At 30.9% G+C, this 17208-nt stretch overlaps 1 protein-coding gene across 1 annotated transcript in view; it reads right to left on the bottom strand.

Moving 5' to 3' along the window:
- The window catches only part of arid4b (AT-rich interaction domain 4B), a 90361-nt gene that overhangs the window by 53678 nt on the left and 19475 nt on the right, over positions 1–17208 (bottom strand). The window contains exons 6-7 of the mRNA XM_073834554.1: positions 9293–9403; positions 2638–2703 (exon numbers count right to left, since the gene is read on the bottom strand). Of these exons, the coding sequence (XP_073690655.1) occupies positions 2638–2703; positions 9293–9403 (177 nt within the window). The remainder of the gene's footprint in view (positions 1–2637; positions 2704–9292; positions 9404–17208) is intronic.

Here is a 17208-nt window from a genome sequence, read left to right as displayed (position 1 = left end):
CAGTGAGTGTTTGAACCTTCTGTAATAGTTGCATATGAGTCCCTCAGTTGTCCTCAGTGTGAAAAGATGGATCTCAAAATCATACAGTCATTGTTGGAAAGGGTTCAAATACACAAAAATGCTGGAAAACCAAAGAATATGTCAGACCTGAAGAATTGATCTGAAGAACTGCAGGCAGTTTAACTCTTCAGGACAAACAAGGGACTCATAAACAACTAAACAAAAAAGAACAGCTGTGGATCATTCAGGTAACAACACAGTATTAAGAATCAAGGGTGTGTAAACTTTTGAACAGGGTTATTTTTATAAATTCAACTATTATTTTCTTGTGGACTATATGTAAATATCTTTTTTGTGAAATATCTTATTCAGATCTGTACACTAATGCATTTTGTATGATCCCTCTTATTTTAGTAAAATAATTAACATTTTGCAAATTCTGAAACTTTTAACCTTAACTGTATTTTAGGATTCACAGGGGTTAAAAAATGTATTATTCCACATTCAATGGAGAAAAGAAAGTCTAAAAGGTTTAGAACAACCTGAGGGTGAGTAATTAGGATAAAATTTAAATGTTATAAAACATAGTGATTTTGTTGTGTAAAGCAGAACTTTCGCTTTCAACATAGGCAAATTCTCATCATGTCACAACTAGTTAAAGGAACAGTTCACCCAAAAATGCAAATTAGCTGAAAATGTACTTTCCCTCAGGACATCCAATATGTAGATGAGTTTGTTTCTTCATCAGATTTGGAGAAATGCACTGTAGCATTCATTACTTGCTCACAAATGGAGTGAATGGGTGCCGTCAGAATGAGAGTCCAAACAGCTGATAAAAACATCACAATAATCCACAAGTTATCCACACCACAATCAGTTAACATTTTGTGAAGCTGTGTGTTTGTAAGAAACAAATCTATCATTAAGACGTTTTTAACTAAAATAATCCATAATAACCCTTCTTCCAGTGAAAAAGTGGTCTGGTCTGAATCAGGAGAGACATATGCACAGATCAAGCACTGTTCACAAGCCAAAACAGCAGAATTTTGACATAAAAGACCACAGATGATGCACTTTTTCACTGGATGATGCGTTATTATGGATTAGGAGTGTAAATATTAATCGATTCGTATCGATGCATCGATTATGCAGCCGACGATTCAATGCATCGATTCGTCCGCAAGAGTATCGATTAATGTGTTTATTTTGCCGCTTGTTTGTTCACTTGTCTATTTTTAGAATCCGTTCCGACCTTTCTTTTACTGTCTATGGCTCCGACGTAAGCGTACTACCTACTCCTAAGCTGCGGGTGGCGCTAACCTCATTATTGTCTTCTACTTCACACGCGTTACTTTCGTTTCACAGTCCATCTATGATGTTGTTCATGTTCACACACCTCACGTTGTTGTCTGACTTTCAAGAGTGATGATTTTGAACTAATTTTGTGGAGTAGTATTCTATTTGCAGTTCATCTACTGCAAAGGATGTGTGACCATTACCTCTTAATAAGATGCAAATTGTATTTTCAAAATGTAACCAATTTTGTATAAATGAAACTTTTTAAAACAGTGAATAGGCTAATTGGCCATAGTAGACCTGCACTATAAGAATTAGCCTTTTTTTTTATTATTACAATTTATCTGATTGCACTTTGTAGATGCAGTAACTTATATTTGCTGTTCTATTTGCAGAGCATTGAGCACAACTGCTTTAGTGTAACATACACATTATGTGAATAGAATACTGTTTCTGTATTCTCAATAAAAGGCAAATTATTTACTATTTTTGTTGATTTATTTGAAACTTAATAGATATCATGTAAAAATATCTAGTATTGAATCGAATCGGATCGAATCGCATCGTATCACAGGGAATTCTGAAGTATCGAAAATAATCGAATCGTTGGCTTAAGAAATCGGTATCGTATCGAATCGTCTTGAAGGCTCCGATTTACACCCCTATTATGGATTATGGACTTGTATTTTAGTTAAAATCTTAATGATGGATTTGTTTCTTACAAACACAGCTTTTGTCTTCTCAAGATATTAACTGATGGACTGGAGTGGTGCAGATTAGTTGTGGATTATTAGGATGTTTTTATCAGCTGTTTGGACTCTGATTCTGACGGCACCCATTCACTGCAGAGGATCCACTGTTGATGAAGTGATGGAATGCCAGATTTCTCCAAATCTGATGTAGGAACAAACTCATCAACATCTTGGATGCGCTGAGGGAGAGCACATTTTCATTTTCCATCACTTGCTCACCAATGGATCCCCTGCAGTGAATGGGTGCCGCCAGAATGAGAGTCCAAACAGCTGATAAAAACATCACAATAATCCATAAGCAATCCACACCACTCCAGTCCATCAGTTAACATCTTGAGAAGACAAAAGTAGCATGTTTGGAAGAACTAACGGCACCCATTTACTACATATGATCCATTGGTGAGCAAATTCTGGAATGCTAGATTTCACTAAATCTAAAGAATAAACAAACTCATCTACATGTTTGATGGCCTGACAGAAATGTTAATTTCCGGGTGAACTATTCCTTTAAGACGCAGTGTAACAGTAAACCCATATAAATGTCAAACAGAGCCTGTATTTGTGCTGAAGGAGGCAGAACGGTTCTTACCTTCAGCAGTCCTCTGATGTGTTCGTCGTGCACCTCCGCAGTGGACGAGTCGAGTTTGAAGGTGACCTGGAAAGAGCCACACACAGTCAGTGAGGATAGTAAACACAGAAGGGCTGTCCCTAAAGGCCAAGATGCATTGATCGCTCATATCAGGCAGCCAGATCCCCACCAGAGAGAGCCCAACGCCCCTGTGTTGATATCAAACCAAACGCGGTAAAGGCACACTGTGTCACTGAATCGCTGCGTGTCACAGAACAGAAGATAATTACACAGAAAGCGGGGCGGACAAAACATGCTGTGCAAGAAGATGGGATAAAAATGGAGGAACAAGATGTCATCTTTCCATAAATATCAACAACACCGTGAGAAGCAACACATCAGGGCTGTGCAAAATTTAGAATAAAGACTCTGCATCTTTTCAGTTCACGAAGTGGAATTAGATTTTGGTTGAAATCTTTATGCAGGATGTTGAAACTGAATGACAGGAAGATATTTACTGAACTGCCATTTGAAGAAATGCAAATGCATAACAACAACACAGTCCAATGAGAGTTTTGTGACTAATAATGCATTTGCTTACAACTACAAGATCAAAGGTCAATTCCCAGGATGCATGAACTAAAAAAAGCATGTCGCTTTGATTAAAAGATAAATGTATTAAAATGTATCAATGGTAATCAAAATATATAAATAAATCATTCAAATTATGCCAATATATTAAGTAGAATATACATATATATTTTTTTATTTATTTATTTTTTTTCATGGCACTAACCATTTTTTTTTAAATTTATTATTTAATTTATTACATATAGATTTTTTTATTTTTTTTTTAAGTTTATTATATTTACGTTCATGCATTTAGTAGCAGACACTATGAGAATTATTTTTTTTTATTTATTTATTTAAAATAATTTTATAATTGTGAGTTTGTATTATAATTGTTTCATTTTAAGTTTATATTTACATTTATGCATTTATTTTTTATTATATTTTATTTCTCTAAACTAAGTTTTTATATATACACTTAAGCATTTAGCAGACACTTTTATGAATTATTTTTCATGCTTTTTAAATATTTTATTTTTTATAATTTTATAAATCGCATATTTTTTTATATATCTGTTTTATTTCCGTAAACCATGTGTATTATATTTACATTTATGTGTTCAGCATTAATGATTTATATTTTTTAGTTTTTCTTAGTAATTTTTTTATTTTTCATTTTTTTATAATTTACATATATATTTTTTTCTTAACTTAGTTTATTATATTGACATTTTTGCATTTAGCAGACACCTTTATAAATTAATCTTTATGCTTTATAAAAAAAATCCTTACTTTTTAAATCTTTTTAAAGTTGTATTTTTTTATAATTATATTTTATTTCTGTAAACCAAATTAATTATATTTACATTTATGCATAAATGATTTTTATATTTTTTTTATAAAAAAAAATGCACAATTGATTCTTAAATCATGTTCATAATTGTATTTTTATATTTTATTTCTTTAAACTACGTTTATTATATTTACAATTATGCATTTAGCAGACAGTTTTATACATATATCATGCTTTTGAAACGGCTTCTTTTTTTAATAATTTATCATTTATAATTGTATTATTTATATTTAAATATTTTTATAATTAATTTTATAAATACTTTTCATAATTGTATTACTTTTTATAATTATTTTTTTTCTAAACTAATTTTATTAAATGTATATCATTATTATTATTATTGTTATATTATTATTATTATTATTATATATTCATTTAGCAGACACTTATAGATTTTTCATTCTTTTAAATATTTTTTAATCATTATGATTACATAATTGTATTATTTATACTTATATTTTACTTCTGTAAACAATGTTCATTATATTTACATTTATGCATTTAGCATTACTAATTATTATTTTATTATACTTTAGTAATTTTTTATAATTCATTTTTTTGTTTTATAATAATACTCATAATTGTCTTTTTTATTGTTTTAATTTAATTTTAACTTATATTTCTGCATTTAGCAGACACCTTTGTTTTGATTTCATAACAATAATTAAATAAAGAAGAAGAAAAAATATAAATCAAACAGCATCATAAAACGCCCAGCATTGAGACAAATCCAAAAAACATAAACAGATTGATTAAATTTAAACATTGATTATATAATATACATAAATGTACTAATAATATGTGAAAGCCTGGAGTGCATTAACTCTGTAAAGTGCATTATTTCTCACACATGGCAGATGACTGACATGAGTGTGTTTTATGTCCACACATGCATTACTCCAGCTCGTAACCGCTGTTTTGTAAGCAGTTTGTGGCTGTCATCAGAGAGATGTGTGCACGCATGTCTCATTGTCACAGGAGATAATAAGTCTCACACTTCAGCGTCTCGCGGCAGTCGCGTCTGATGAAGCTCTGATCTCTCCGCCGCGGGTCACACGCGGACACCGCTGACGAAAAACCTCCAATTACGGTCACTGTCAGGACACACGCAGGAGCCCACAGAGAAAACAAGCTAACTTTATCCTCAAACATCACCACAATAATATACCAAATAATCAACTGCACCAGGATTTTAGTAAGATAAAAAAAAGGTGTATTTTTTTATTTGTAGAAAATTATTAAATAAAACATTAATTGCAGAAGCTACAGTTATTATTTATTGGCAAGTTAAGCAAAGGATTATTCAACTAATCTGAAAATTATTGAAAAATTGATAAATTAAATTAATTGTCCAAATAATCAGGAAATAACATACTAATATATATATATATTATATTAAAAAGTTTGGGATCAGTAAGATTTGTAATGATTTTTTAATGATTTTAAAGACATCAAGGTGGCATTAATTTGATAAAAAAAAAAATACAGAAAAAACTGTAATATTCTGAAATATTATTTCAATTTAAAATAACTGTTTTCAATGTGAATATATTTTAAAATGTAATTTATTCCTGTCATAAAAAACTATTTTTGTTAGGAACCTGTGATTTTTTTTCCCAGGATATATTTTATATAATAATACATAATATATATATTTTTTAAGTTTATTATATTTACATTCATGCATTTAGCAGATACTATAAAAAAATATTTTTTTATGATTTTAATTTTCAGAATTTTTGTATTTATTTATTTAAAATAAAAAAAAATACAGAAAATATTGTGAAATATGATTTAAATTTTAAATAACTGTTGTCTATGTGAATAAATTATAAAACGTAATTTAATCTTGTGATACAAAGCTGAATTTTGGCATCATTACTAACAGTTGTGCTGCCTAATATTTTGTTAGGAACCTTTTTTCATTTTTTATTATTTTATTTCAGGATTCTCTAAGAAATAAAAAGTTGAGAAGAACAGTGTTTATTTAAAATTGAAATCTTTTGTAACAATTGGGTCAGTAAATTTTTATTCTTCCTTTTTTTTTAAAGAAATTAATACTTTTATTTAGCAAGGATGTGTTAAATTTATAAAAAGTGATAGCAAAGACTTGCTATTATATTTTGAATAAATGCTGTTCTTTTTAACCTTTTATTTATCAAGAATTGAAAAAAAAAAAAAAAAGAAGAGAATCAGGTTCCAAAAAATACATATTTTTGGTTTCCAACATTGACAACAACAATAATTAATCAGCATATTAGAATGATTTTTGAAGGATCGTGTGACACTGAAAACTGAAGTAATGGCTGATAAAAATTCAGCTTTGCATCACAGAAATAAATTTTATTTTTAGAATACATTAATATAAAACTCCATTATTTTAACCTGTAATAATATTTCACAATATTACATTTTTTCTGCATTTTTGATCAAGTAAATGCAGCCTTGATTAAAAAAGTAAAAAAAACAAACATTAAAAATCTTACTGATCCCAAGCGGCAGTGTATATGTACATTCTAGATAAATGCGTTATGTAAGGGATAATCAACGGTTTGCCGTGCGTTAAAGGATTTTAAATGCACGACGTGGAGGCTAATAACCGCCCGACGCGAAGTGCATTTTAAATCCTTTAACGCACGGCAAGCCGTTGATTATCCCGCTTATTCCATGGTCATTTAGCAAGTTATAGACAAGTTTAAACTAGTATTGCTCTTTGCAGCGCAATATTTGACTGACTGGGTAAAAAAGACGGTTATTTTCGTCAGTTATGACACGCAGCTCTAGCATTCTGCCCGCTTCAAATCAGACACAGAGATGAAATAGTGCGGTAAGATCTCATTTATTTCTATAAAATATAGCATTTGTTTCAGTAAACTATCGATCGACTGAGAGAGAGAGAGAGAGAGAGAGAGAGAGAGAGAGAGAGAGAGAAGGCGAGATAGTGATGAGTGATGACAGTTGTGTGTGTTTGTATGCGTACCTGCCTAACGTACATGCTGTGCGTCTGCGCGTCTCTCTCTCTACAAACAACGAATTCATTCAGAAACAGCAGATTACCACCTCGTTGCTGAGGAATGTAATGTAGCGATCTAGTATCTAGGATATTTTAACAAGAATCGCGGGGAAGCACTGACAAGAAGTTTATGTATGTGCGCAGCACAACGCAATCTCCGACCTTTCTCTCTCTCTCTCTGTAATGCATCAATTAAAGCAGCGCATTAATATAGAACGGTGAATAAACTGACTTGGAACTACCTGTGCATTAAACGGTTTTACTGCATACCTGCCAGCCAATCAGAATCCAGTATCCAGACATTCCATGGAATAAATATATTTTTTATATCTATATTACTTTTTTATAATTGTATTCATTTTAAATCATTTATACATTTTATCATATTTAATTTTATTATGTTTATTATGTTATTATCATTTTTAATTCTTTTTATTATTATTATTATTATTTATTATTACAATATTAAACTAATGTAAAAAAAAATTATTGTATGCAAATTTAATAATAATACCAATTTAAAAATCGTTAAAATCTTATAACCCTAATAACATTATCTTTATAAGACATTTACATTAACATGTTCTTTTTTTATTATTTTAAACTTCACATCTACATAAGATGTAATGCATTTGGCAGACACTTCTATCCAAAATGACTTGCCTATAAAACAAGGTATATATTTGATCAGTTCATGCATTTCCTGGAAATCAAACCCGTGACCTTGATGCCGCTACTGCTCTACTTTATTTGAGCTACAGAAACACAGAAAACCAAATGTTGACGTCTGGAAGACATAAAACACATGCATTTGATCAATGAATAAGACCGTAAGAACGTTATCATTATGTGTTCCAATGCTCTGCTCATATTTCTCTGAGAACCTCAAAGTGTGAATGTGCTGCGTAAAGACTTTGCTTTGAGTAATGCATAAACACAGCTTGAGACAGAGAGAGAGACGCAATGATGTCACCAGTAGTACAACGGCAGGAATATGATTACAACCTTGAACAAGGTCTCTGGTTTGCGAGCAGGCAGCTAATCACATTTCAAGACTATGAGAGAGGAATTATAAAACATCAGAGAGCCATCAGGAGAAAAACATGAGGAGACAGACCAGAGCAGACAGAAAGAGGAGGAAAATACTTCATTAGGAATGAGGGCGAGAAGCAATGAAAATGCATTTATTACGGGACTGTATCCACTTTGCAACTTCAAAACATTTCATAATGCAAGATATTTTAGATATATTTCTAAAAGAAATTATTAGTTTTATTCAGCATAAAGACATGTATATTTTTTTTATTTATTTTAAATAAATGCCATTCTTTTGAACTTTCTTGAAAAAAAGTATTGTGCTTTGCACAACAATATAATATAAATCAGAAATGTAGCAAATCAGCATATTAGAATGATTTCTGAAGGATCATGTGACACTGAAGACTGGAGTAATGATGCTGAAAAGTCAGCTTTGATCACAGAAATAAAATACATTTTACAATATATTCACACACAAAAAAATATTTTAAATTGCAAAAATATTTTACAATTTTTACTGTATTTATGAGCAAGTAAATGCAGCCCTGGTGATCAGAGGAGACAGCAATGGAAACGCATTTATTACAGGACCCAATTTGCTCTTCAAATTAAAAAAATTTAACAACTATGCAAGTTCAAATACATATTTTACATTTTTTTAATATATTGTATATAAATTGTAATAATTTTAAAAAAAGCATCTGCTGAATGAATAAATGCAAATGTAAATAAATTAGTAAATATAAATATATACACACACATAATATAAATATAACTTTTTGAATGCTGTTCTTTTCAACTTTCTTGGAAAAAAGTATTGTACTTTCCACAACAATTTTCAATATAATATAATAAGAAATGTTTCTTGAGCAGCAAATCAGCATTAGAATGATTTCTGAGGATCATGTGACACTGAAGACTGCAGTGATGATGCTGAAAATTCAGCTTTGATCACAGGAATAAAATGCATTTTACAAAATATTCACGTAGAAAGCGGATATTTCAAATTATAATAATATTTCATTATTTTTACTGTATTTCTGATCAAATAAATCCAGCCTTGGTGAGCAGAAGGGTGTTCTTTCAAAATTGTATACAAACACATAAATAAAAGACTTCTCTTAACATTGACCATCCACACATCCAAAGCATGTCTTCAAATGATCCCAAACGGCAGAAATAATAGACCATTTGTGGCTTACCTTAGCTTTGACGAGTCTCTTGGCGGTCTTGATCTTGGCCTCACAGAACGCCCCTCTGTATTTGGCACTTACATCAGTACCAACAGTCAGGTAAGGGGGCTCCTCCAGCGTCTGAACAGAAACAAACACAAAACAGGCATGAGTTTTATTGCCGATTAATGATAATGTGGTATAAGTGAGGGAGAAAAGGGTAAATCCATTTGTTTAAAGCATGGAAAGTCAGGCATATGTACGGGAGAAATGACTGTTGGGACGATGAAGCACAGTTAAATCACCCGCGTCCCGAGCGGAAAACTCTGCATGACTCCATTCACTTTACATAATACAACAATGTGTGCTGGGTAGCGAACATGATGTATGTGTGAGCACTGTAAACCTCTTTAAAATCAAAATGCTAGGGAACAAAACGATTAGAACTGGTAAAACGAGACAGGTAAGAAAAATGAAGTCATAAGCAAGTAGTGAGGGTGTAATGGTGTAGCAACATCTGAATACGGAAACTGTTTGACAATAAAATGCATCACCAGTTATCGGATTACAGCTATGGAAAGAACTTAGAAAAATGCTTAGATTTACCAAAAATAAATAAGAAATAAGAAAGGTGCAAATAGCAACACGTTTACAAAAATACTTACAAAAATACTTGTTTTTTTTTTTATAAACAATTTGATATTAAAACAATGGCATGAAAAAAATAATAAAAATGGAAAGCAACAAAATAAACCCTAAACGTGTATTTTTAAGAAAACATTTATAAAGGCACAAACAAATACAAAAGTAATCAGATGTAAAGTGATACTACTTTAATAACACTGCATTAATATTTAAGCCTTTAAGAAGTTAGCCTTGAAGTATTTGAGTCAACATTGCTTCTGGGTTTCTCAGTAATTATTTAAAGTAAGAGTAAATAAAACATAGATTAGGAAAGTAATTACAAGCAATAAAATAAACATAAGCAGCAAATGAAATGGTTTTCATGAGTTTAACTATCAATTCAAGTATTCTAGTAAACATTTAGAAAATACAACAAATTTGTGACCCACAAAACTAGTCTTGAGTAGCACAGGTATATTTGTAGCTATAGCCTGAAATACACTGTATGTGTCATTTTCCAACTATAAATATATCAGGTTTTTTTTTTTTTATTAGTAATATGCATTCCTAAGAACTTCATTCTGAATATTTAGCTTTCTTTTGCACCCTCAGTTGTATCTCAGCCAAATATTGTCCAATTCTAACAAACCAGACATGAATGAAAAGCTCAATTAAGTATAAATCTTAATTTGAAAAAAAAAACCATTACCCTTATGACTGGTTTTGTGGTCACATTTATGCATTCAAATGTTTATATAATTTTTATTATATTTATATAATTTTTACATTTTAAATGATTGGTTTTCATTTTATTTGTAGTTAAACTTTTAATTAGTTGTTTTTTATTGTGTCTAAATAATTATTTTTTAGTGCAGTTTTAGTTTTAACAAATCAAGATAAACTAAAAATGAGAAATATCACCATTTGATTTCAGGTATGTGTATCTAATCATTTTTATTTAAATAAATGATTGAAATTTGAGTTTCTGTTTTTGTTAACTTATGAGAACTAGGGATATAACAATATCAAAACCTCAAGATACAATAATTTCTCCATATGAAGTCCATGATGCAATATTTATTGCGGAATTGAAAAAAAAAAAGACAAACATTTTGTACATTTTAAAGTTAAATTATTTTATCAAATCCACTTTGAGTTCATAATTTAGAGCTTGAACCCATGTTCTTTAAGACATATCACATACAAGTTTTATGAATCCTTTCATAGAGAGAGTGTAAATAAGAGATTGATTGTGCAGTGTAGACAGCTTTGTTGATTATAATGGAACTTTGTGAGATCGCGATGAAGATGAGTGACAGCTTTTAATTATTTTTAAGGGAGTTGTAAATGATATATGTGACCCTGGACCACAAAACCAGTCTTAAGGTTAAATTTGACAAAACTGAGATTTATACATCATATGAAAGCTCAATAAATAAGCTTTCTATTGATGTATGGTTTGTTAGGATAGGACAATATTTGACTGAGATACATCTATTTGAAATCAGAAATCTGAGGATGCAAAAAAATCAAAAATACTGAGAAAATCACCTTTAAAGTTGTCCAAATTAGGTTCGTAACAATGCATATTACAAATCAAAAATTACATTTTGACATGTTTACAGTAGGAATTTTACAAAAAATCTTCATGGAACATGATCTTTACTTAATTTCCTAATGATTTTTGGCATAAAAGAAAAATCAAAAATTTTGACCCATGCAATGTATTTTTGGCTATTGCTACAAATATACCCCAGCGACTTAAGACTGGTTTTGTGGTCCAGGGTCACATATTGATTTAATACAACAGTTGATAAAACAAAAAGTTAAAATTAAGTGACTGATTATAACAATATTGCCTGATTTTGCTTCATTTGCTTCAGTCACAACTGAGCCACTGCACATCTCCTTTCTAACGCAGTGGTGTTTTGTTGTTATGAATGACCGTGTGTTTTTAAACAAATCTGACTGCACTCATGCCAGCTCCGAGCCTCATTAAACATGAAAATACACCTACAAGCCACTTTTGTGTTCGTCTGCGCCACCTCTGTAGTACAAATCCATTTTGTTAATACTGATTTCATCTGATTAGTAACTTATTCGTATCCTACTTGTTCTCACTCCGTTGTTTTAATTAGAATTTTTAAAAACGTTTACATAAAAGATGGCTTTTAATAAAGTAAGAAAACTGCCATTACAAAGGCAAAAAATAAATTCCCCTGTAAATCACTTTAAGGAGTCAAATATCACCTCATAACAGATTTTTTAACTATTGTGTAGAATGTGCTCCTGCAATTTTGACTGTGTTCCTTAATCTTTGAAGTTTATCAAGTGCTCCTAACAAGAAAAGTAAGCATAGAGCCCCGGTGTGCTTCACGTTGAAACGTGCAGCGAAATCAGGCTTGATGAAAGCATTAAGCCATATAGTGCTTTCAGTTTTAGTTCATTTGACAGATACTGTGCCAAAGCATGATGGCCCAAAACACAACTTTAAAGACTTTTTAGGTTAGAATAAGAAGTTTAAATATATTGCTATACAATGCCCGGAAGACCTATCGTTTCATATCGTCATTTGACCACGATAATGTCAAGACATTCCTAATGAAAACCCTGATTTGAAACACCGTATCAACATTAATTAATTGAACTTGACAGACTAGACTGTACTATAGGCCATAAAGGCCACATATATTCTGTTGTAGTGAGTGATCATCTTCATGTGAACACAGCATTAATGTTCTGGTAATCTGTGATTACAGTATAATTGCAGCTTCCACATGACAGTCGGCCAGAACATTTCAGCTCTGAACATACATTACTCTTGGTTTTTTATTTATCTTAAGATGAGCGTAAGTGCATGTGTAGGTGTAGCTGAACTCTGACGACCAGTCTTTCTTGTTTGAAGAGTCTGTGCTTTACCAGCCAACAGGCTGAGAGATAAGCAACCCACACACTCACTGAACGTCTTAACCAATGCAGAGACCAGGCTTCATAATGCTACTGATTGTGTCATTAGACATCCAGACTCCCACAAGAACGTGACATCAAGACTTCACAGCTGAAACAAAGAGGTTGGACGACGGTTTTCCTATTCTGAAGTGTTAGTGGTTGTTTTTTGTGGGGGATGATTGGTTTCCACTAGGGCTGGGCGATATGGCAAAAATGTAATCTCGATAATTTTTTCCCCATATTGAACGATAACGATATATATTTCGATATAAGCTGTTGATGTTGCCAGCTTTAAAATAGTATCCCAACAATGACTAAAGCCACAAAAATGAAAGGGTTCATTAAATTACATTTAAAGTAGGGATGCACCGATACCAATCGGTCGATAAAGCTTGCGCGTTTTGTCAGTAAAGCCGGTTCTGTAATCAGCGGTAAATGCCATCAGGTGCGTGATTTCACGTTGAGCCGTATATACTACACACAGCCGTTGTTCACTGACGAGCTGCGCATAGCAATGTTCATTATCAGTGTGAATACATATATATATACGATACATATCGTGCATCCCTAATTTAAAGTATAGTTTATTAACAAAAACAGATTACAGATTTGGCCTTAAAAATTAAAACAACTTACTAAAATAAATTAAAAAAATAAAAGTTGTGACAGAGTATGGTAAATGAGAGTAAATGTACAAAATGTAAACATAAAATTATTGTAAAAACATAATTTGTAACACAATTATTTATTTATTTATTATTATTATTAACACAATTGTTTATTTTCTCTATTATAGGTTGAGCTATTTAAATTAGAGGCAACCACTGCATTTTGAAACAATCTACAGTATAAATAACAAAAAATTACGACACAGTTCTTTCTTAATCGTATTAAGTGCAGACAATTCAGCCATAATCAAAGTAGGCTACTCTCTCATTATTCAAAGTGCAAATAGAGACGGATATTTCAAGCATGATACAGAGCTATAGACATACACAACCTATCATAGCCTACATACTAATAACAGCCTAGATATGTCATGTAGCCTAATTTGCGTGCATTGGGGGGATTAAAATTGCTTTTGAATGCGCGTGCATTTTTTGCTTTTGGTTTCAGTTTTAACAATCGCGCCAAACTCTCAGCTGAGCTAAGAGTCACTTTTCAGGTAGCCAAACCACTTATATAACGGAATTCGTGCTACCTTTTTTGTCGACAATTTCAACATCTTTGAATAATAACTCGAAGTTAGTTTCACTTTCATCGCTGCTTCCTCTCTCTTTTTTTTTTTTTTTTTGTCGTCCTGGTGTTAAGTTTGCTTCGCAAAGTGCGGTAGGAAATTAACTTTGTACTTTGACGTGCACACGCACGCTGTACGCTGATTGGCTGTTGTCGCATATTTCTACTGTGTGATTGGCTCTTAGATTAATCCATATCGAGCAAAAAATGTCTAGAGCCTATCATCGTTATTAACATAAATTTTATCGCGATTCGATATGATATCGTTTATCGGCCCAGCCCTAGTTTCCACAAACAAAAGCAAGCAGTTTCCTCAAAAGCTGGACTGAGAGCCTAGATTAACTTTCAAACCAAAGAGTCAAAAGAGCCTTAATCGTGGACAAACACATCTAAATGATCAACACTCAAAATACAATTAAATTAACTGTGAAATTTTGACGTAGAAAGACTGAAATAGTATTTTCTTGAATAAGCTTTGTTTACAAAGTTAAAAAAAAAAAGTTAAAAAGAAAAAAAAGTTGTATTTCAACATTTACTACTAATCAAAAGTTGTATTTTTATATTCTATATATCACATACAATATTTACAGGGCGCCCCCTCGTGACAGAGAATGAATTTTTATTTCCAAAACATTTTTTCAGCTGTTTATGGTCAAATTATTGCAATTATCGATCCATGTTTTTATGCAGCAAACACATAGAGGTGTAAATGTGAAAGAAGTTAATGTGCCTAAACAATTAAGTAATATTAATGTTATATGTGACCCTGGACCACAAAACCAGTCTTAAGTCGCTGGGGTATGTTTGTAGTAATAGCCAAAAATACGTTGTATGGGTCAAAATTCTAGATTTTTCTTTTATGCCAAAAATCATTAGGATATTAAGTAAAGATCATGTTCCATGAAGATTTTTTGTAAAATTCCTACTATAAATATATCAAAATGTAATTTTTGATTAGTAATATGCATTGTTAAGAACTTAATTTGGAGAAGTTTAAAGGTGATTTTCTCAGTATTTGGATTTTTTTGCACCCTCAGATTCCAGATTTTTAAATAGATGTATCTCGGTCAAATATTGTCCTATCCTAACAAACCATACATCAATTGAAAGCTTATTTATTGATTTACTGAGATACATCTCAATTTTTTTTAAATTTAACCTTATGACTGGTTTTGTGGTCCAGGGTCACATATATCTTATATAAATATAAGAAATTATATACTTGATTTATCCCTTTTATATGGTATAAAGGTTGAAATGCCATTGTATTAGATATTTTGTTTTTGTGTCTGTATTTGAATTATAAATCATGTAATTTTATGGCTTAATATTCTACCGTACATTGTCCAACCCCACTCATACTGCTCATTTTACTTGAGCAGCTCTTTAAAAAAAAGGGTCATAAATTGCCTTAAATTTATATTTTAAAATTCTGCAGCTACACTAAATGGTGAAATAAAATTTGTTTATATTTGAGTATTGAAAACATTTCTGAGCCAATAATCAATAATAACTAAAACCGAAATTAAAGTTTAAGGTATTTTATTTAATACTCAACACTATATAAATATATAATTTACATTATTTATATGATATTTTATTATTTAACGGACCTGAGTCAATACAAATAACCAAATCTGAAATCAAAGTTTAAGCAATTTTATTAAAAATGAACACAACATAAACATTTTTCAACATTTACTAATACATTATCAAAATCAAAAGATTACATTTATATTATATTTTTATTATTTAATGGACCTGAACCAATAATAACAAAACCGAAATTGAAGTTCAAGCAATTTTATTTAATAATCACCACTATATAAACATATTATATACATTATTTACATTATATTTTTATTTATACCAAAATTAAAGTTGAAGCTGTATTATTTATTAACAACACTATATAAACTTTTATTTCAACATTTACTAATATATTATTAAAATCAATAGTTGCATTTTATATTATATGCATTATATATTTATTATTATTTAATGGACCTTAGCCAATAACCAATAATAACCAAAACCAAAATTAAAGCAATTTTATTTCAAATAAATGCTATATAAGTTATATTATATATATTATACACAATATTTATATTATTTAATGGACTTGAGCCAATAACCAATAAAAACCAAAACTAAAGTTTGAATTTAATTCAGCTACTTGTGTAATACTGAACACAAAACATTTAAATTGCACAATAGTTCTTACTTAATGACATAATTATGTTTCTATTCCAGTTCCCTGAAATATAAACATTTAATCAGCAGCTGTAATGAAATCCTTTCCATGACAGATTTAATCAAACATACATTAAATAGTAAAAAACAACAGGTTGAATAAAAATATAATGAATCTAATACAGTGGGAAATTAAGCTCACACTTTATGTTGCATGTATGTTTATGTTTTCCTCACACATGAAGTAAAAACAGCATAGATATATCAGATAAGCACTAATTAAATACATTCCGATCAATGATTTCAGCCGGCCAAATTCATTTTCAGTCAATATTCAGGTGCTCCACTAAAAAGATGAATAAACACTGCAACAAATGTATTGCTCACTGTGAGTTAATGCATTAACTGACATTAAACGCTGTATTGTAAAGTGTTACCAACTGCTTAATCAAAACATTTTTCTGTGCCCATGCCACTGTTGAAAAGCTGACATGCATGTGTTGTGACCCCCTGCACTGAAATTGAATTGTGAGGTGCTTCCTACATCTTACAAACTGTGAACAAACACTCAGCCTTTTCATGCAACTGTTACATTAACCTTCAGCAGAGAAAGTGAACAGTGAAAACAGAAAAACCCATCATACTGGCTCTAAAACGTCAGTAAATTAAAGCCAGCTGCTCCGTTTAAACTCCCAGCTTAAACAAACCCATGACAAACCACTGACTGCCAGATGACAAGTGCCTTAAACCACAGCAGAGCTGACGTTTCAGAAGATCACATGATGAACACCATGATAACATGTGCTTTATGTTGTTAAACTGCCATTAGATGTTAAACACTTCAGTCAAACACAGCTGCCATAAATGCATGGGAATTACAGTGGAAGAAGCATTTTTACTAAAGCTGTTATATCTAGTCAACAAAAAGGTTTCTTAAAGAAATG

This window comes from Garra rufa, chromosome 2 (genome assembly GCF_049309525.1).
Source record: "Garra rufa chromosome 2, GarRuf1.0, whole genome shotgun sequence".
Taxonomy (NCBI): Eukaryota; Metazoa; Chordata; class Actinopteri; order Cypriniformes; family Cyprinidae; genus Garra; species Garra rufa.
Note: the sequence above shows the minus strand (reverse complement) of the source record. Positions and strands in the feature narration are given on the sequence as shown.